Source organism: Alosa sapidissima, chromosome 2 (assembly GCF_018492685.1).
Source record: "Alosa sapidissima isolate fAloSap1 chromosome 2, fAloSap1.pri, whole genome shotgun sequence".
NCBI classification, from domain to species: domain Eukaryota; kingdom Metazoa; phylum Chordata; class Actinopteri; order Clupeiformes; family Clupeidae; genus Alosa; species Alosa sapidissima.
The window spans coordinates 37,342,444-37,364,943 of record NC_055958.1 but is presented as its reverse complement, the minus strand read 5'-3'; the positions used below and the strand labels follow the sequence as shown (position 1 = coordinate 37,364,943).

The 22,500-nt window shown below is 43.6% G+C and overlaps 3 protein-coding genes and 1 long non-coding RNA gene across 7 annotated transcripts in view; 3 read left to right on the top strand and 1 right to left on the bottom strand.

Moving 5' to 3' along the window:
• Positions 1-22,500, top strand: part of LOC121690338 (zinc-binding protein A33-like) — a 698,440-nt gene that overhangs the window by 576,573 nt on the left and 99,367 nt on the right. The window lies entirely within an intron of this gene.
• LOC121690097 overlaps positions 1-22,500 on the top strand; it is a 790,202-nt gene that overhangs the window by 701,232 nt on the left and 66,470 nt on the right. The gene's annotated exons all lie outside the window — the stretch shown is intronic.
• Positions 17,698-22,500, bottom strand: part of LOC121692448 — an 11,777-nt gene continuing 6,974 nt past the window's right edge. The window contains exons 2-3 of the long non-coding RNA XR_006025262.1: positions 17,898-17,902; positions 17,698-17,804 (exon numbers count right to left, since the gene is read on the bottom strand). This is a non-coding gene — a long non-coding RNA (uncharacterized LOC121692448). The remainder of the gene's footprint in view (positions 17,805-17,897; positions 17,903-22,500) is intronic.
• cmss1 (cms1 ribosomal small subunit homolog) overlaps positions 20,317-22,500 on the top strand; it is a 9,795-nt gene continuing 7,611 nt past the window's right edge. Inside the window, exons 1-4 of the mRNA XM_042071129.1 lie at positions 20,317-20,491; positions 21,255-21,427; positions 21,506-21,577; positions 21,696-21,770. Of these exons, the coding sequence (XP_041927063.1) occupies positions 20,443-20,491; positions 21,255-21,427; positions 21,506-21,577; positions 21,696-21,770 (369 nt within the window). The 5' untranslated portion in view covers positions 20,317-20,442. The remainder of the gene's footprint in view (positions 20,492-21,254; positions 21,428-21,505; positions 21,578-21,695; positions 21,771-22,500) is intronic.

Here is a 22,500-nt window from a genome sequence, read left to right as displayed (position 1 = left end):
TAGGTTGTACTTAGTGGATCAATGCCTAATAAACGCTCACAGCTCCCAGTGGGCACGAGATCGCCAATACTACTACTTTCTCTCTCACACACACACACACACACAGAGAAAGAGACATACAGTACACACACACACAGAAAGACACACACACACACACACACACACACATACACAGCTGTGTAAATATATGGCACACTCACACACACCTATGATCGGACAGTGATAGATAGATAGATAGATAGATAGATAGATAGATAGAAAGATCAACAGATAGATAGACACACAGACAGACTTGCATTTGGCCACATCACAAGAGAACAAGAAGACACTAAAAGAGAAGTGTCATAGTTTTTTATGATTGTTTACACACTAAAATAAAAACTTCCACACAATTTGCAAAATTCTACTCCAAGGAGCAAAGCATCTCCACAGATTTGCACAGCATTACACACAATGTCTGCTTCACCCTTTTTGCAAAACATTACACACAGTGATTTGTAAAACTCTACACACATTTTCACACCTTAGACACAGATAAGGATTGTGAGGTTACTTCCTTGTCATTACAAAGCCCCGGATTGCCAATGACCACACTAATGAACGAATAGGATAATCACATCCACCAGGTGTGGAAGCACACATGTGCAAATTTGAAAACGCAGCACTCAGGTGTACTATAAAAGGCAACAGCTTTTACAGTAGTTTTTCTTCAGAGTCAAAGTGTATGTACTTCATGCAGTCCAAGGGCGCGGGAAGGGGGGTGCTGGCAGGAGATAGATTTTTTAAAAATATTATATATTATTTTACAGTTTTTTCTGATTGCTTAAGCACATTTTTTGTAACTATGGCTTTTTTTGCAAAACTCTACACACAAATGGCAAAACCTCTCACCCAATCAGCAAAACATTGTAGTTCTCTTGCAAAAGCTAACACACCTTGCTTAACTCTTCACACCTTCGTAAAAATGGTGTTTTCGTATCTAACAGTAAACACAAGCCATCACAATAGTAAGCACACAATGTGCCAACAACACACTGATGGTATGAATAAAAAACACATCTGGCTTTTGCTTTCTCTGTGCACAAGGTAGACTATGTCAGTTTGAGGTCATACTTTTGTCATAGTTCTGTAAACATACAGGGATCCCAACTTCAAGTATTAGTGTTTATTTACACACATCAAAACAAACACAAGTGTGTTTTTCCCAGTCAAAACACAAAATAGCATTTCACTGAGACAAAACAAATCGGGTCTACATCGGGTCGTCTCTCAAAATTCTGTCTACATCACATGCAATGTCTTAGTCCAAGGCACCGGGAAAAATATATTCTGGAATGCCGTATCCAGGCCTGACATGACAATATCCCCACATGTAGACTGTTTTTTTGTCTGTTTTTTTCTCTTCTCACTCTTCCTGCTCACTCCATTGTACCCATTGTACATTACCTGTGGCTTATTTATAGTGCTTAGGCTGATTGCAAAGTGAACTAATTATCTAAAACAGTTTTCACATGAGAAAGTGTGCCAGAGAGTTGGCAAAATAGTGTAAATAATAGCCATTGTGCCTACAGTTGTGCAAAGTGTGTGTTACAAAATTGCAAACTGAGTGCAAAGCAGTGTTTGTGCTTTTAGTTTTGCGAACTCAGTGAGTGGTTTTGCCATTTGTGTGTAGAGTTTTGCAAAAAAAGCCATAGTTACAAAAAATGTGTTTAAGCATTCAGAAAAAACTGTAAATAATTACTAATTCGCTGTCTGGCATTATTTATATTTTTGTATGTGAAATGATGAGTCAAATAGCAAAAAAGGGTTATGGATAGGTTGGAATATAGGCTACTAAAAATTAACAGTTATAGAGATCAACGTGAGTCAGTTAGGCCTTCTGTAAGAACCTTAGCGTGGTTTCATCTATGTCAGGGGGATTCAATTACAGTTTTTTCTGAATGCTTAAACACATTTTTTGTAACTATGGCTTTTTTTGCAAAACTCTACACACAAATGGCAAAACCACTCACTGAGTTCGCAAAACTAAAAGCACAAACACTGCTTTGCACTCAGTTTGCAATTTTTTAACACACACTTTGCACAACTGTAGGCACAATGGCTATTATTTACACTATTTTGCCAACTCTCTGGCACACTTTCTCATGTGAAAACTGTTTTAGATAAGTAGTTCACTTTTGCAATCAGCCTAAGCACTATAAATAAGCCACAGGTAATGTGCAATGGGTACAATGGAGTGAGCAGGAAGAGTGAGAAGAGAAAGAAATAGCCCTTTTACAGACAAAAAAACAGTCTACATGTGGGGATATTGTCATGTCAGGCCTGGATACATCATTCCAGAATATATTTTTCCAGGTGCCTTGGACTAGGACATTGCATGTGATGTAGACAGAATTTTGAGAGAGACGACCCGATGTAGACTGATTTGTTTTGTCTCAGTGAAATGCTATTTTGTGTTTTGACTTGGAAAAACACACTTGTGTTTGTTTTGATGTGTGTAAATAAACACTGCAGTAATACTTGAAGTTTGGATCCCTGTATGTTTACAGAACTATGACAAAAGTATGACCTCAAACTGATATAGTCTACCTTGTGCACAGAGAAAGCAAAAGCCAGATGTGTTTTTTATTCATACCATCAGTGTGTTGTTGGCACATTGTGTGCTTACTATTGTGATGGCTTGTGTTTACTGTTAGATACGAAAACATCATTTTTACGAAGGTGTGAAGAGTTAAGCAAGGTGTGTTAGCTTTTGCAAGAGAACTACAATGTTTTGCTGATTGGGTGAGAGGTTTTGCCATTTGTGTGTAGAGTTTTGCAAAAAAAGCCATAGTTACAAAAAATGTGCTTAAGCAATCAGAAAAAACTGTAATCTTCACCGAGGTCCAGTTACGGAAAATTTCCTCAAGCAAAGGTCCGGAGCATCATAATATTTAACGCGCGTGTTTAGGCTATGTATGTATGTATGTATGTATGTATGCATATATATGTATGCATGCATATATATATATATATATATATTATAACGTCGGCACACAAGACATTGCATAGCGTTCTCCCACGCAGGGCATGCTGGGAAACGAGAGCGAACATTTGGGGGGTTTATGTCTTTATATCTCCTTAGTTTTGAGTGTAATGTTAGCGTCTTTATTGTAACATGTTTCCCTTTTAGTTCTCCCTCGTGTGTGATCCTTTTTGTGTGGGGGGCTGCGTCCACCCCCTGTATGTGTAGTGTGTGTGTGTACTTGACCTGCTCCGTGTGTATTGTGTTCTGTGTCTGTGTCCCTGCTCTCGTTCTCAGCTAATAAACCTTGTGATTGGACAACTGTGTGTGTCGCTATCAAGTCGTTACTATATATATATATATATATTAGGATGGATGGAGCCTAGTTGTAGGCCCATAAAATAAGTAGCCTAGTCTAAAAGGCAACATTCGAAATGAGGAGAAATAAGGCAAGATATAGTAATTGGGGAGAAAAACTGAGTAGCCTTGGCTATTTTTAAAATCTTAACGTGAATCTTAAAATAACATTTGAGCTGAGACATGGATATTCCACAGCTGGTTCCTTGAACCCATTAATCAGCCAGTTTAATTTTATTTTTTTAGTTTTTTTATGTTGACCCGAAATCCTGGAAACCCAGGAACATCACGTTGTTGGGCAGTGAATGCATAAAGGCTTAACTAGATTGTGGACATGGGTGGATTATGAACTTTTGGGCCCCTGGGCCTAGATGTATTAAGGGCCTCCCACTTATTATCGTATATGTGGGAGGGGGGTTTTGGGGTCCTCCCCCAGAACATTTTTAATTTGTTTGATGTGATTTCCTGTATTGTGGTGAATTTTGGGGATGGCCAATACTAAATTCAATCAGATTCATAGCCTACATCCTGATTTGTTGATATTGAGGCAATGATTCCATGCAAAGGCTTGGGCTTCAGGGCCCCCTGACCCCTTGGGTCCCTGGGCCTGGGCCCAGTAGGCCCGTGCAGTAATCCATCCCTGATTGTGGGGGATCAATCATATTGCCTTCTTAAATCGTAAAAAATATTCTGTGGTCTCAGTTCATTGTTGAATGGGCCTAGCCTACCCTATGCTTGCTCAAAATATATGTTTTGTCTAGTAGAGGTGCTTCAAATTGGCGCTTTTAAAAATCGCCTGTCTCAGAATATGTAAACGTGGTCCAGGGCAATTCCGCGCAAAACTGTCACATCCATATTTAGTTGGCGTTTCGGACGTGACAGTTTTGTGTGGTATTGCCCCCCTTTCGTTATATATAGCTCTGTTTTCGCTGTCTATCTTTCTCCTCTTTGAGCAATCGATGATTTGAAAATAACTTACTTATCGCTAACTTAGATATCCATCGGATTGTTTCTCGTCCCGTCTCCTCCTCGCTCATTTCAGGCTATCAGTGAGTCTCTTCCCCATAGTAGGCTACTTTACTCACTGACTCGACTTTATCAGAATTCACAGATTTCACTGGCTGAGTAGCAGCAAGCAAAATTATGGTTCCTGAAGCTCCCGAAGTAAATGCTGTTATCCTAACCAACGAAACATTTAGCGCAGCTTTGAAATCTTACGTGAAAATCTAAATTAGGCTATTATGGTCCGGATCCGGATAGGATCACGTCAGGGTCCGGACTCGGACCGCGGTCCGCCATTTGGTGACCCCTGATCTACAGTATGTGATAGCAATCAAGTGTGTAGGCCTACGGTTGATATAGGCCTACATATTCTTTGCGATTTACACGTTCAAAAAAACCATGGATAAGCTGAAAGAAACTTGTGTTTTACAGTTTTGCAAAAATAATAAATGCATAGCTAGTGAAATCATTTCACTATCCTATAGTCGCTAAGATAGAAATTATTAGGACACATAGGCCTACTTGTTGTGGAGACGACACACTTTAGGCTATACAGAAATTATTTGCGAGATCATTGCAGCCTGATTATTAGCCTATATTTAAAGCCTGACATCTCTGGTGTGGTTTTGACGATCAGAAAAGTAATTTTCCTTAGCTATACTGAAATAGGCTAATGATGTGAAGTGCGCTTCTGTGGGGTTAGGGTGGGCGCAGTGGACTCTGAGTGCTGTCAGAGAACAATGGAATTTGTGGCTGCCCAGGACTTTTCTAAAACTTCTCGCTATCACCCGCACACACCGCACTAAAATGACGTATTTAGCAGTCAAAATCCTAAACATGTCCGGGGGGGGGGGGGGGGATCGTCGGACATCCATTGTTTTTGTTATTCAGCACCCCTGGTCAAAAATAGGTTCCCGCGCGCCTGATGCAGTCATCTTTATTTGTCTACAGATTTTTTTTTGTTTCTTTGATTTCATTGTTGGTTGATTACTGTAACTGATTATGGTAAGAAATACTGTAAGTATTGAAATAAATACTTGTAATATTCAGTCTGCAGCATCAGTGTTGTGCAGTGCTTGGTAAGTTTATAGTATAGTAGGCCTATTTGTGTACATATCTCAAACTAATCATGAAGAATGTTGTGGGTTTGTCACTATTTTTGTCACTATTTGTCACTATCTAAATTATCCCTTACATAACAATGTCTGGCCAAAAATCTAGCACATGCTATTTCCTAACATTCATTTTTTTTTACAAAAGTGTTTTTTATTTATCTGCAATAGTGTCATTGATCATTGAGGACTGTGTTGGTTAAATGAAAACTAATAGCGTTTTCACAAATATGTGTATATGTTTTGACTGAAGTGTGTCATTTTGTAAACAATCTAGGAATTATGCAAATCGAGTGTGGTGTTTGGATAATTGTGATTATATTTTGAAAAAAAGAACCCGGTTTTCAAAAATTGCGTGTAAACAATTGAAAAAAACTGTAAAACACTGTAAAGGTGGTGCATATGCAGGAGGTAGAGATACATAATGTCATACTCTTCTTGTTATGCAACAGCTTTAAGAATTCATGAGGAAATGGCTGCTAAAGGGGCCAGAGACTTCTTATACATATTCCTCATGGCCCTGGGACCCCTTCACACACTCCCATGGGGGGGGGGGGGGGGGGGGGAGAGAGACAGTGTGTGCAGAAACTCTGGTAAACTGTGCTCTTGACAACCTTACGTTTGCGTCCCACAGCTGTGATCAATTCTTCTCTTGGCTAGGAGAACATCTATTTTGAACAAAGTGAACGGAAACATGCACAGAATTTTAACAAATTCACCCAAAATGTATGAGTGAGCTTAGGTGATAGAGCTTAGGCGATAGAGCTTAGGCCTAAGTGTAAGTATACTCTTTTGATCCCGTGAGGGAAATTTGGTCTCTGCATTTATCCCAATCCGTGAATTAGTGAAACAGCCGTTCCTACTGGTCGGGTTTGAACCAGCAACCCTCCTGTTACAAGTCCGAAGCCCTAACCAGTAGGCCACGGCTGCCTCCCAAGTGCACTTATCTCAGCTCAGATAAGGTCTCCAGGGCCCCCTTAGCCCCTCCAGCAAGCGCTCTCGGAAACAATATTGAAATTAAAGACAACTTCTAATTGTATTAGTATTAGTATTTATTTCAACTCATAGTCTGGTTTATTATGTTAAGTGCAGGCATGTTACGATTTCCTTAACCAAAAAATAAATAAATAAAAAAAATACAATATTTTTGTAGGGGTGGCTTTTGAAGATCTTGGCTTAGCCCCCCCCCCAAAATAGGCCTAACGACGTCTGGGGGGAACCTGACCAGGACACATACTGTACAGTGAGTTCACCTTCCCAGCAGTGAAGCCATTTCTTGTCACCATTATGTCCTGCTCATGTACAGACACACAAACACGTTCACATGTGTGCAGGCATGTCATGTGCAGGCAATTTATATATCTCAATACACACAAACATATAGCAGACACAAACACACACACACACACACACACGCACACACACACACATGTGCATGCACACATACACACACACATATGGACATGCACACATACACACACAAACATAGAGAGGGAAGGAGTGTGCTGGCGCTCTGTGTTGCTATTGTGTGTGTGTGTGTGTGTGTGAGTGTGTCCTGTGCTGCTGTTGTGTATGGTTGTGTGTGTGTGTGTGAGCGTGTCCTGTGCTGCTGTTGTGCATGGTTGTGTGTGTGTGTGTGTGTGTGTGTTGTGTGTGTGTGTGTGAGCGTGTCCTGTGCTGCTGTTGTGCATGGTTGTGTGTGTGTGTGTGTGTGTGTGTGTGTGTGTGAGCGTGTCCTGTGCTGCTGTTGTGCATGGTTGTGTGTGTGTGTGTGTGTGTGTTGTGTGTGTGTGTGTGTGTGTGAGCGTGTCCTGTGCTGCTGTTGTGCATGGTTGTGTGTGTGTGTGTGTTGTGTGGTTGGCCCCAGGGCTCTGATAAAAGGCTGTGTTATTTGTGACGTGCGCTGCTCTGAAACCACTGTAGGGCAGCCAGCTGGCATCTCACACAGCAGCCTCGCCCTCTCTCTCTGATCCTCCTCTCTCTCCCTCTCTCTCTATCACTCTCTTTCTGCTGCCCCCCAGCATTGCCCTCTACCCCCCCCACCCTCTTTCTGTCTTGCCCTCTCTCTCTCTCTGTCCCTCTGTCTCTGTCCTCTCTGCCTTGTCCTCTCTCTTTCTGTCAGTCCCTCCATATCACCCCCCTCTCTCTTCGTCATCTCTCTTCCCATCTCTCCCTCTCTCTTCCCCCTCTCTCTCTCCCCCCCTCTCTCTCTCCCCCCCTCTCTCTCTTCCCCCTCTCTCTCTCTCTCTTCCCCCCCCCTCTGTCTCTCTCTTCCCCCTCTCTCTCTTCCCCATCTTCCCCCCTCTCCCCCCCCCTCTGTCTCTCTCTCTCCCCCCCTCTCTCTCTCTTCCCCATCTCTCCCTCTCTCTCCCCCCCTCTCTCTCTCTTCCCCATCTCTCCCTCTCTCTTCCCCCTCTCTCTCTTCCCCATCTTCCCCCCTCTCCCCCCCCCCTCTGTCTCTCTCTCTTCCCCCTCTCTCTCTCCCCCCCTCTCTCTCTTCCCCCCTCCCCCCCCCCTGTCTCTCTCTTCCCCTCTCTCTGCCCCCTCTCTCTCTCTGCCCCCTCTCTCTCTCTCCTTCTCCCCCTGGCTGTGCCAGAGTGCCCTCTTAACAACCCCCCCTCAATCTCTCTATCTCTCACTCTCTCTCTCTCATCCCCCCTCTCCATCTCTCTTCCTCTGTCTCACTCTTTCCCTCTCTCTCACCCCCCCCTCCCCCCTCTCTGGTCAGTGCCAGCCATCAGTGTTAGCAGTGTTATCATGCAAAGCCCCTTAGTGTCCTTAACGCACACGGCCCAGATAGGAGGTGACCCTGGCACGACCCCACGCCAGCACGAAGCCCACGCCAGCACGAAGCCCACGCCAGAGTGAGGCCGGATCTGAGCCGGAGACCGTAGGATGTGCATGTGTGGTGTGCATGCGTGTGTGTGTAGTGTGCATGTGTGTGTTTCTTGTGTGTGTTTCTTGTGTGTGTGTGTGTGTGTGTGTGCAGATCATGTGTCTGTAAATCTGTGTGTACATATATGCGTATGAAAGTGTATGTTTGTCTTTGTGTATGCGCTTGTTTTTCAGTCCCATCCTTTCTCAGTGGCATTCAATATTTCCTCTCTGCGACGCTTGGAGGCTCTATGGCTGAGCCCTCCAGACAGAGATGACAGCAGGCTCCAACATTTCTGAGGCAATGAAGCAGGAAACTCCAAATAAAGCATCTCATTCACTTGGTCTTCCTGCTGCTCGCCACACTCCCATTCCAAGAGCAGAGGAGGAGGCAGCCCCGCTACCACTGGGGAGGGCACTCTGGCATCAGACCTGCATTCAGACAGACGTGTGTGTGTCTGTGTGTGTGTGTGTGTGTGTGAGAGAGAGAGAGAGAGTGTGAGTGTGTGTGTGTGTGTGTGTGTGAGAGAGAGAGAGAGAGAGAGAGTGTGTGAGTGTGTGTGTGTGTGTGTGTGTGTGTGAGAGAGAGAGAGAGAGAGAGAGAGAGAGAGTGTGAGTGTGTGTGTGAGTAGGGTGAATGAGGTTTGTCTCAGCATGCACTCTGAGACCTCATTGGACAGTAGGGTCACTGCAAAGCTCCAATCAGACCAGTAAGAAAAGGTCAGGAGTCACATACACACCCTGAGGGCCGAGCATGCAGTGTGTGTGTGTGTGTGTATGTGTGTGTGTGTGTGTGTGCATCTCTGCTGTAGGTTTCTTTATCTGGTATTTATCTCATGGCTGGAGGAATCTGCCAACTCACCCCCAGCTAAGGGGCCGTGCACACGACGCCGGTTTTTGTGAAACCGGTGAGGTTTTGTTAACGGTTACGCCTTGCATGTACACGACGCCGGCAGTTTAGGAGACTGAAACCGATTTTGAACCGCTTTTGAAACCGGCTTCCGAAGTGGGAACTTTTGAAACCGCCGGCTAACTTTCGCCATGTAGACGCCTGTAGGTGCAAAGCCGGCAACTTTATGACGACATAGCCCCACCTCTCAACTCAGCCACGGCACTCGACCTGACATGTTGCTTGTCAAAACAAACCAAACCATTTATTTATCATATTAAAATGTTTTTCTTTCCCCTGTCATGATTTATGTGCACAATGTAGCCTATCAGCTTTTAGTGGCTAAGTTAGAAGCACACGTTAGCTTAACCAGAGACTTTCTAATGAGGAGACACAGCACTCAAAAAATACTCCATAGAAATGCATGGGGCTAGTTTGTCACGCCAATATGGCCGTTGTCTACACATATCCCACCCCTTCCTCGGCAAACCGTCGACATGTGAATACATTGAGCCAATCATATGGTGTGTTGTGAAGACATCGTGCCAATCATGTGTTGTGATCTCGCCGCTGGAGCAAGATTGGTGTCGTGAAGCCTTGCGCACGCGCAGTACGACCCAAAGACTGTGCCCGATGAGTGCCCATAAAACGTTGGTATATGGCCGCCGAGTGGAGGGACTTGCCTAAAAGGACTTTGGCTTAACTTAGTTAAACATTAGCTTACTGCATGTTAATGTTTTCTCCAGTGGTGCTCAGACCTAATGCAATGCGTAGGCAAAGCATTTTAAATTTCACATAGCAGTCACATACCTTGAAAATGAAACAATGTTTTCTTCTACGCGATTCACGCAAAATTATCGTGAAGCTTCTGCACAGCGGCGCCATCGACTGGTCTGGCATATGCACTACAGCACATTTAGCCGGTTACACCTCTGTGTGTACACGCAAGGTTTTTTCTTGCCGGAGTCGTTAAAGGTGTGAAAGCGGTACGAGAAAATCCACCCGGCGGTGTTGTGTAAACACCCTCTAAGTTTACATACACATACAGTGTGCTCACACACACATACATCACACGCATGCACACACACACACACACACACAGAAACACCATTACAACATTACTCTCCTTCATCCTAAGCATACCTAAACATATGCAAATGTGGTGTGTGTGTGTGTGTGTGTGTCTGTACCCTGGTGAACAGAAGAGAAGCAAGCAGAACAAGCCAACCAGTGGAGCCACTCAGCATTCTATTTCAGAACCCCGTTGCCATGACGAGTAATTCCCAACTTCCACAGAGTTCTGATGAGGGAAAACAGGTAAACGGGTGGAGTGGCAGGTCCAGAACAGGAAACAGGGACAAGTGTGTGTGTGTGTGTGTGTGTGTGCAGACGCATATATTCTCCTGTGTGCCACTATGTGTCCTGTCGAAGTGTGCACTCTTTAAGATGAACATAATGAGCATCTGTAGGCGCTTTTATCAACGCGGTTTGTCGCTAGCCGAACACCTGTTTTGAGTCTGAGACTCCGACCACAACATCCACATCCACTAGTGAGGATTCGCTAATATGCCTGATGACTGCACTACGAGAGATACCTTCTCAGTGTCTGGTTGAGAGAAAACATCTGTGGCACCTGACTGCGAGCTTTTAAATGTTTAGTTGAGCTGAACTGTCTGGTTGTCGACGTAGTGATGCTAGCCAACTAGCTAGCCACTAACGTCAACCATCAACAGACGTCAACGCACGAGCTGTGTCAGGATTTCACCTTGAGAAGTTGCTGGTATGAACTTTTACATCGTCTGCCAAGGGAACTCAACTCACCATCACCGCCACCGCCTGCCACCTCTGCCATCTAGCTGCAGGCCTACGTTTCGCCACTGGACTGTCCAGGAGCAACGTACGGGAACATCATACAAGCGACTTTTTAATCACCATGCCGGAGAGAAGAGAGAGCTGCCCACCATAATCTGCTGGCTGATCTGCTCAGCGGGGCCGAAAGGGGACTTGTGGACTAAACTGCTGGCGAAGCACTATCACCTGCCTGTGGACTTATTGAGTGTTTTTTGTTTGTCTTTGTCTTTGTCAGCGTGAGCGCTGAGTCCGTTTGTTTTATGTCTTGTCTTGTTCTGTAAGCCTACTGTCTTTGTAAAGACAGGCTTGCTTTACTGTCACTGTCTATTTGTCTGTTTATTTGTGTATGTCTTGGTGTGATGTCACAGGTACGCCGCTCTGTCCGGTGTTCCAGTTTAGATGGTGAGCATATCAACTTGTGATATTTGCATAAAATCAGTGAATATTCAACAAGACCCTGCCTACTTGTTAACAGCGCTTTGCTCTGCCGCCGCCCCTCAAGTGCCGGGAGATTGACATTTTCACAAGCCCACAGTGAGACAGAAAACACAGGGAAATCACCGGTTCATGTATAATGCATGTCCGCTTAAGCATTACCCACACAAAATGCTCTGCAAACAGGAAAGTGTCAAAGTGAAACAAAGGTTATGTTGAGTGAACCTGATGAAGCATTGGCGAAACGCGTTGTTCACTAAAAAATAAACCAGCAAAGAAATCCCACCAGTGTGCGGTGATCCTTCACTTTCCTTTTAAAGGTTTTGTTGGGTTTCGAACATGAGACTGGCGGAGGCAAAATGTATATTGCAATCAGCACTACCACTACACCACAGAGAGCAGTTGCTTCAATGCCATCATCAACCATCTTTAATCCGTAGTCTACTAGCTAGCTACCTAGCTACTGATATCCTGATGTCCATGTTAACTGGTGACATGACACCGAATGCAAGCCTTGAATAATGCACATTAATTTTGCCTCACATACCAAAACAGTTACAACAAACTGCATGCATGACCCCACTTCAGACATTTTTTTTGGGGGGGGGGCAGATCATACATCGTGATTATAATGCGCAAAAATAATTAAGATCACATGTGGGCCTCGAACTGCACTAAAATAACAAGCTAGCAGTAGTAGGCTACCCTGCTAACCAGTTGCACCACTGGTCATTTTGCCTCACATATCAAAACAGTTACAACAAACTGCATGCATGACCCCACTTCAGACGTTTTTTTTTGGGGGGGGCAGATCATACATCGTGATTATAATGCGCAAAAATAATGATCACGTGTGGGCCTCGAACTGCACTAAAATAACAAGCTAGCAGCAGTAGGCTACCCTGCTAACCAGTTGCACCACTGGTCATTTTGTATCTGTACAGTAGCACGGTGTTCCTATTAAATGTGTAGGCCTATGTTGTGACCGCTTATTTGTCAATCGATCAAGATATTCATTATAGCAAACACATCTAAGCTACGTGAATGTTTTGCAACAGGCTGCTGAACGAGCAGTAGGCTAAACTAGTTTCTAATTTAGGCTGCGTGGGAATCTGAACAGCAACATCTGTCAGCAAACTCTCTCAGTAGCTACATCGAAGTTTTGTAATCCATAAATATGCTACCATGATGACCATTTTGTGTCGTCAAATTAGGACAAACAAATTAAATAATATAAGTCTAACTCGGAGAAAATAAGTTTCATATGTTCACTTCAAATCACTAGACAGCTTACTGCATAACTTCACCGAGACTAAGATAACACTAAGTTATGATAACTTTTGCACATGACTGACGTGTTTCATATTATTAACCCCCAAAACGGAATAAAGTGTTAGTGGGGACATGCCAGTTTGTTGTACATCAGTTAGGTTTTTGTAGGTGAGGCAAAGATGAACCTACTTTGTTGTTTGGAGGCTTGCATATGCCCATGTTAAATTGTGATAGCACCAGTTATGGGCATATATTTCTCACATATTAACCTGTGTTAACTTTGACTAAAAGTTAAATATATACATAGAAATCCGGCATCAATTTCAGCGGCTCGTAGTGTAGTGGTATAGACAATGTAGAAGCTAATCCGATCAACTTTCTTGTCCATGCGTGGTTCGAATCCCAGCTAGATTGCTAGTTTTATTTTTTTCCATTTATTCAGTATGTGTCATAGTTCTGTGGATAATGCTTAAACGGACATTAGACATACACACATTGTATTAGACATACACTGGTGATGTTTTCAGCGATATCCGTTATATTGTCTCACTTGCAAACACTTCGTGAAAATATGAACCTGCACTATTAGGCGGAGGCAGAGCAGAACGCTTAAGAAGTAGGCAGGGTCTTGTTGAATATTCACTGATTTTATGCAAATATCACCAGTTAACCTGCTCACCAGCTAAACTGGAACACCGGCACCTGTCTTGTGTCTTTTGTTATTTTTTAAATTGTTTGTTTATGTCTTGATGTCACGGGTACGCTGGCGACTACACAGCTCCGTCCAGAATCGTTTGTCTTTATGTGTCAATGTCTTGTGTGTGGAGCGCTTTGGATTGTACTAAGTATGTTAAATGCGCTTGACTTGACTTGACTACTGTCAGTGCTGGACACAGTAATGCAAAAATACTGTAAAACCAAAAATTCACTTCTATAAATACAGAACAACAGACTTAGATGTGGTGGACTCTGCCCAGCTTCCCTCATTGTCAGGCCATGATTACAGTAATCACAGGATCCACCAAAGATGCTCTAATATAATCTGAAATATTGTTCTGTGCATTGTTCAGTTTTGTAAGTACAGTAAGTATTTTCAAGTGTGTGTCTAAGTGTTTTCAATCACCCAATGTGTTTTGTATTTTGAATAGATGTGTTGTCCCAATGGTACCATGATATTTCATTTATGAACAGTGTCTTGTATGAAATAGTGTGTAGTGTGCAGGAGCAAGTGTGTTGTAGAAAGGTGCAAGAGTGTTGCAGAATTGGAACTAAAGTGCAAAGCAGCTCTTTTGTTTAAGGTATGGTTACACTGTGTTTAAGGTATAGTAACAAAAGCTTCAAGTTGTGTTACTTTGGTTTAAGCATGTGTCTATAGTGTTCAAGCAATGGGCAAAACTGTACAAAGGAAGAAAGAAATAAGGAAAGAAAGAAAGAGAGAGAGCGAGAGAGAGAGAGGTGGATTAAACATCTATGTTCCACCTTGACAAGTGTGTCTTGATGAAAAGCAGGAGGACATCCTCCTCTCTCTCATTTCCTCTCCTCCCCCTCTCCTCTCTCCTCCCCCTCTCTTCCTCTCCTCCGCCTCCCTTCCCCCTCTCCTCTCTCCCCCGCTCCCCCTCTCCTCCTCTCCTCTCCTCCCCCTGTCTTCCTCTCCTCTCTCCCCCTCTTCTGTGTGCCACTCTGCTGAGATGTATGGAGGAAGTGACAGATTAGTTAGAGGACCAAATATGGTCTTTTCATTTCTGTCTGTGTGATGCAAACACTAGGAATGGAATATGTATATGTGCGAGACAGGCATGTACAGGCGTAACATGACCATATGCACTTCTATATACTAGGACTGTGAACATGTATATGTGAGTATGTGAGACTGTGTACAGGCATGTGTGTGTGTGTGTGTTTGTGTGTGTGTGAGAGTCAGTATCCATGTCTGTATGTGTGTGTGTGTGAGAGAGAGTCAGTATCCATGTCTGTATTTGTGGGTGTGTGTGCATGTGTGTGTATGTGTGTGTGAGTCAGTATCCATGTCTGTATATGTATGTGTGTGTGTGTGTGTGTGAGAGAGTGTATGTTTGTGTGTGTGTGTGTGCGTGTGTGTGCGCGCGAGTATGATGTATTAAGGCATTCTCTCCTCTTAAAGGAGGTCAGTACTGGCAGCATCACTCTGCTCGTCAGTGGGAATATGAGTGATTTTTAATTCATGTTTATGATGAATAAAAGATAGAGAAAAGAGGGGGGGGGGCTCGGAGATAAACAGAGAACAGTAGAGAAGGAGAGAGAGGGGGAGGGAGGGAGAAAGTGGGAGAGAGGAAGAGAGGGGGGGGGAGAAAGAGAGGGGGGGGGGTTATGGTGGTGGATTGCTGTTGGTCTTACAGCAGAAGTGGCAGCTACAGTCATCCTGGAGTTTCCCGCATATTGATAACAACTCCAGGACGCCCGCAAATTAGATACATCAGGCCTATCTCGGAATCTGGAGCGAACAAGCAAGAGTTCATGCATGAGAGAGTGAGTGTGTGTGTGTGTGTGTGTGTGTGTGTGTGTGTCTTGGGCATAACGGTTGCATTCTGTGAATTTATCATTCTGTGAAAACTACCTTCGGTCTCCCTGATGTGTGTGTGTGGGGTGGGTGGGGGTGTGGGGATTGCGTGCGTGTGGGTGTGTGTGTGTGTGTGTGTTTGTGTGCAGGGGGGGGGGGGGGGGGGTTTTGGGGAGGGTTTCAGAAGGAGGTCCTAAGGGACTGAAGCAAAACTTCAGGCAGATGATCTCGGTGAGATGATCCCCATTCAATAGTTTCCTTAGCTCTCGGTACTGTGTAGTCCCCTTTAGCATCAATGACTGCTTGTGTCTTTTTGTGATAGTTGAATGAGTTATCATTTTCTGATCACTTTTGCATTCATCTTGCCTTCAACTTCAACTGAAATCCTTTTACCTTTGTAGCTCACGCACCCCCAAGACATCCACCTCCAATCCATGCTTCACAATCGGGATGGTGCACTTTTTGCAATAGGCCATCTTGATGTCTCCTCTCAAACGTAGCATTAATGGTTATGACCATAAAGTTCAATTTTGATCTCATCACTCCAAATTACTTTATTCCAGAAGTTCTTAGGCTTCTCTAGGTGCTGATCGTAAGCATATCATAAGCAGGCTGTTTTGTGACTATACTATAGGTACTGATCGTAAGCATATCATAATCGCTGTTTTGTGACATTGGTGCAGTAATGGCTTTTTTTTCCAGCAATGCGGCCATGCAGCCCATTTGTGTTCAACTGCCTCTTGAATTTCCCCTGGGGATCAATAAAGTATCTATCTATCTATCCTTATTGTGGATCTTGAAACAGTCACATCATTTCTTGCAGTGAAACCTGTGTCTCATCTGAAGTAGCTTGAAGGTTTTTCTTTGCATCATGGCCAATTTCCCTGGCACTTGAGGATTAAATCACTACACCATTATCAGCATCATAGGTGGCCCCACAAGGCTTCCGTTTTAACATTCCATATGTTATCTTAATGCAGAGGAAGTAGATTGGGAACCAAATAGAATGTTCAAGCATTGTTTTTGTTTTTATTGTTGAAAGGGTACACAGTCCCACTGTCTTCTCCCACTAATCGTGTCACAGCTGTTTTGCGTTTGCCATGTCTCTGGGTGAGATGCGCAGATTAGAGGGTGACACGGGAATCAATTTTCACTCCCGTCCCATCCCGAGCCCACACAAATACTCCCGTCATATCCCGATCACGTGACTGCCCCCCCCCAAAAAAAAAAAAATCCTGTCCTGCAAAATCCCGAGAGAAAGGCTCCTGAATCCCGTCCCACTCCCGTTTCGTTCCCTATGTTGTCTAAAGCATTGGTTCCCAAAGGGTGGGTCGTAGGAGATTTTATTTGGGTCGCCAGCATAGTGACAATTTATGTTGTGTAATAGGCCTAGCTTATACCTTATATAGCTTAGGAACTCCTTCTGTGCACATTTAGAACACCGCCAGAACGTGGATATCACTCGTAAAATGAAACAATATTTCTGCCGGGCGCCTACCATGGACCTCACAGTTGCAAAATGCAAGGGACATGAATCAGTTTATATTTGCACAAACAATAACGGACATCAGCTCTTCAACATGGCCCTATTAAAATCTAGAAAGTATCATTTTAAATTGTAAAAAAACCCTGCTGTCAACAATAAGCTAAAGCAGTCGTAAGGTTTATTTGTGTCATAGGCTACAGATAGTTTCAATTGTAGATAAGCCTCTTTACAGTTTATATTCTTAAAGTCTCACATTCTGTCTTATTTTGGATTTAAAACGCACAAAAGTGCATTAGAAAGGCTATAATTTAAATGGACATGTAAACGCTATTTCCTCTTTCCAATCTTGCGAACTTCACTACATACAGTAAAGCTGCATTGCCATTTATTAGCTAGTTTCCCATAACAACCACCACATAGGCTAGTTGAGGTGATCAGTGAGGGTGAGGGTTATTAAGATTGACTTTGAACACAGTGAGCCATACAACTTGACAATTACACTGTATCATAGTGTTAATGTGTTGAGTAAAGCTACACATGTTTAGATTGATTTTGTTACCATGTGTGTTTATTCCTGCCGTTACAAAAACTAGCATCTCAGATAACGTTAGCGATTAGCTCACGTTGATATGGCAATAGAAAACACCTTCAGTTTTCGGTGTAGTCGCTGACGCTGATTGATTGGCTTGTGAACAGGGCAGCTGCTTTGTATTGCTCTGATTGGCTACTGCTAGCCGCAGAGTTGCCTATCAACAAACTTATTGTGAGTTGTAAGTGGTTCTCTTTTCTAGAAATGCCTTGCAATCTTTGGGTGCACTCACCGCATGTTTTAATTTAATCTCCGGCTCCGTTCCCCTCCCACCCACTCCCGTTGATTTCTGCCCGCCCCGTCCCTATCACGTTACCAACAGTGAAATTGACTCCCGTACCGCAAGACTCCCACGGGAATACCGTGACCCGCGGGAGTCCCGAAAAATTGTCACCCTCTAGCGCAGATGTCTCACTGTAGCTGTCAAACCTGTTCTTTACACATACAATTAATACAGTACAACTAATTACAATGTCATAGGTGTGGAAACCTACCCTTAATAGGTCAACTTGTGTGTATATTATCAGGCCAGACATTAAAGGGTATGTAGACTTTAAATCAGGGCCATTTGAGTGATTTCAGTTGGTAATATTATTTAAAAAGGGCAGACACAATTATGTGCTAATAAATGGCTTCACCTGACCAGCTGGCCAATATTCCATAATTTCTGCCAGGGTGTCACTAGACCTAAAACTCTACTGGGGCACAGTCCAATCTAATGATAATACTAATCTGCTGCCAAAGAGGCAAGTGGAGTTATTAAAAACCTTGTATGTACTCTTATGAGCTCCAGTGTAAGATGTCTAGCCCTGGGTATGTACTCTTGTGAGCTGTAGGTCCTGTCCATATTGACTCAATGGCCAGTTCATTTGCAGCCAATAGGCTACGTTCAGGCAGTGAGATTTCAGCATGTCTGAATCGGATTGTTCTGATGTCTGTCTGTCTTTCAGTGTCTCATATTGTAAGTAATTAGATCCAATCTGTGTGTCCGTGTGGCAGTTCTCATTGGCCTTCTTATCTACATTGGTTGCTATAGTAATGACATTGAGCTCAGAAGTAATGTTGACATTAAGTAAATCAACATGGAGGGAAATAACATTAGCTATGTAAGAAAATAAGTCCCTTCAGGGCGGAACAAGACCCCTCCGCTGCGCGTTGGGGTCCGGTTCGCCCTGTCGGGACTTATTTTCCCAGTAATGACCGGCGTTCTATACATTATCCTGCTTATTACACGGCTACTTCCCAAAACGAAATAATAAACTCCCCACGATATGACTTTAGCCTACATAGCCTAGCCTATTTGTTACCGTTCATCGTGGCATTTGCTGAGAAACAAATAGTTTGCATCAACACACGCTGAATTTGAATCAAACATTCTTTAGAACACAGCTGATCAACTGTCTAATTTCACTTTTGAATGAAGTTCCAGTCCTTGCGTAGTGATATGAAAGACGTATCAGAAGCACAAAACCCGTTGCCATTGACAGCGGTAATTATATGTTTGCTGCGGTAATTACATGAATATATTTTACCGTAAAACTTTGGGAAATCCCATTCAAGCCAGCGTTCAGACATTCTAATTTGACAGTTTAGCCAGAGAGGTAATCAAGGATCTTTGGTTTAGACGGAGACGCAACCCGGGTGGTCTTCAAAACTCTACATTCTGGAAGGAGTCTTCAGATTTTTGCGTCTTCAAGCCCTGATGGCGGGGTCGCCGTGTAAACGAAAGGCACTTATGATAAAATATTTTGTCGTCTTCCTTCGCAATCGTTCTCTGCTAGTTAGAACACCACTAGGCCTATTTTAAATGCAGTTCATTTGACCAATTTGCTGGGTTTTACAAAACGTGTACGAGATTAGAATCCCAGACTCCAAATTAGGTAATACAGTGTTCAACTGTGCCTGGGAAGCTAGCTGGTGTAGGAGTCTCTCCCACCGGCCTCCTCTCATAGGCTACATGAACTACCCTAATGCAATAGTGCCTGATGGGAAGGCTAATACACGCTAACCCCTGAGTTTGCCTGCAAGTAGGCGAGCCAATGCTCATGCAGACAAATAGCTCAGGCCAGAACACCGTGTGCAAACATAAACCATTAACTTACTCAAGCCCTTCGCTTTAAGGGCTTTTAAAGTCAGACACTGTGTTCTGGTGAGCGGGCTGGATCTTGTAGTCTAGCTTTATCAAAGTCTCTCTCTCACTCACTCACTCTGTCTCTCTCTCTCTCTCTCTCTCTCTTGCACACACACATCCCCCCCCCCCCCACACACACACACACACACACTTGCAGTAATACTGCTGCTTCCCACAGAGCCAGAGATATGTTTACTGCTGCCCACATGCTTACTGGCTGAGTGAAAGCCTCTGTAGTCCGACTCAGCTTTGCATGTGATTTTAGACTGTTGTGGTATACTACAGTGAATGCCCTCCGCACTGAAGGGCCTCTTGGCAGTGTGTGTGTGTGTGTGAGTGTGTGTGTGTAGGTCTGTGTGTGTGTATGTGTGTGTGTGTGTGTAATTCTGTGTGTGTGTATGTGTGTGTGTGTGTGTGGCCCCTGTTTCTCAGCAACCCAATGGGATTGTGATTTATTTTCAGTCTCGTATTGTGTGCAGCCTACCGTCGGATTTGGCGAAAAGCGATGCTTTATAATCTTCCGGCAACTGTGCTCCCTGCTCATGCTCATGCTGTGCTGTGAAACAACGTCACAGCGGCTATTTTAACATGACACAGGCAGAAAAAACAGAGACATTTTTTTGTAAGGACGCAGCGCCCCTACGTGGTTGATAGGTGCAGTGCTGCTTTATATTTCCTTCAGTTTGGATTCCGCAGATTCCACAACTACAACAGCTGACAACAAAGCGACTAGAGTTATTGTATCAATAGATAGTTATTTTTTCATTCGTAATATACAATATTAACCGATGTCAACCTACGTCAATGGTGTTTTTATTATTTATTTTTTTTGTCGAATCCAGCGCCGCTTGTTCACACAGTGAAAGATAGTTACAGTGCACTAGTGGTTTGTTTCGTACAAAGGATGGGGGACGACTTGGGAGACGAATGGTGGGTTCACGGAGAAAATTCAGGTAGGGGCTCTTGTGTAAAAAAAAATACATTTCAGACAAGAATGTAGAAGAAGCATGGCAGTTTTTGCATAATAGTTTGTAACTTGAATCCTCAATGCCTAAAGTGAGTAGGCTATCTTGACTCACGCCTCGGTCTTGTTGCCTAGCATACATCTCAGTGGTGGTCTTTCAGAAAGTGTTTCTTCAAAATAAAAGTATTTTTTTCAGTAAAACCGTTATCGGTATATTCCTGTTGATCATGGCATTGTCTATGGTCCATGCAGACTGTATAAGGGACGTGGCGTTCGTAGAAGTTAGTGAAATATTCTTCATGTAGCCTAACACGTGTTTGGTTTAGCCGAAAAGGATTCCGGTACATGTAGTCTTTTGCAGTGACGTTTGCCATAACGAAATTATTTTAGGTTTGAGAGAGGTAGAAGTCATCTCACTTCTGCCGTTGTTCACAGCTGTGTGGCATTTTGCTTCAGTAGGCTAGGCCTACGATATTTCATCTTGTTGTGGTTTCTAAGGTGCCACTGACAACAGACTATGCTAACATACGTCACGAAACTCACGTGTGCTTGATAACATAATATACTTTTTACTTTAAAAGTGCAGAGCTATATTTCAAGGGGATAGCCTGTTATAGCATGTAGCATAGGCCTCTCCATGAGGTGGTGTCCTCCAATCTCTCTCTCTCACACACACACACACACTCTCTCTCTCTCTCTCTCTCTCTCTCTCTCTCGCTCTCTCTCTCTCTCACACACACACACACACTCAGGTGGATCTGATGGGGAGCCTGAGCCTGAGAAGGTTAAGAAGCAGCCCCAGGTGAAGGGGAAAACGAAAGAGGAGGAGGAGGAGCCTAAGAAACCACAGCAACCCAAGAAGAAGAGGAAGAACGATGACACAGCAGGTCCAGTGAAGGAGAAGAAGAAAAAGACTGTGGCCCTGGTAAGTCACAAGGTGTGTGTGTGAGCGAGCGAGGAGCGAGGCTGGCCAAGTTCTCACTCATTGTGATTTTGGTTCTAGAAAGAGCACATCAAACAACAGACAGATAAAGTACCAGTGGAAGGAAATAAAAAAACAAAGAAAAGGATAAAGGTAAGAGCTCAAGCGACTTGTGTGTGTGTGTGTGTGTGTGTGTGTGTGTGTGTGTGTGTGTGTGTGTGTGTGTGTGTGTGTGTGTGTGTGTTCTCACTCCTTGTTTCTCTGGTTCCAGGCAGAGAGCCCCATCAAGCAAGAGACAGATGCAGCACCTGCGGATGGAACTCAAAAAAAAAAGAAGAGGAAAAAGGTATGAGATCAAACAACAGAGAATATGTGTGTGTGTGTGTGTGTGTCTGTCTGTGTGTGTACATGTGTGGGTTTATCTTCATATAAATTGTGTGGCAGAAGCCATCTGGAGAATGTGCACTTAGGAACGGTTTTCAAACGAGTTGAGTGTTCCGCCGACATTGCACAGGTGGGAGTTGTCCGCACATGTAGTGCATAGGCTACTCTGAGTAGTTTTAAGTGAGGTGTGGTGCATGTTTTTGCTACTGCATGTGTTAAGTCACATCTGTGGCCTCAATGAAAGAGTAGAGCTCAATGGGGCAGCTCTCTGGACATATTCTATACTATACAGCATGGAGCAGCTCTCTGGACATAGCCTATACTATATAGCATGGAGCAGCTCTCTGGACATAGTCTACACCAGTGGACACCAACCTTTTTGAGCCCAAGATCCCTGACCTCGCCCTGAACAAAGGCAAGATCTACCTTGAAGCGTCAAATGAGAATCAAAGCTAAAATACTTCCAATTTAAGGCCTTTTATTTAGGCAAATGTATCAGGTCAACAATATCACATCCTCCACCCCCTTATACAGGCGTCATGAGATAACAACACCTAACATCGTCTTTACTTACATGATTTTGGTTTTGATTTTCTAATTGGAGTAAGTGTTTGTGACAACACGTCACAATAAATTTGATAATGTTTGATCGCTGTTTGAAGCATTTTTCACGTAATGAATGCGCACTCTAG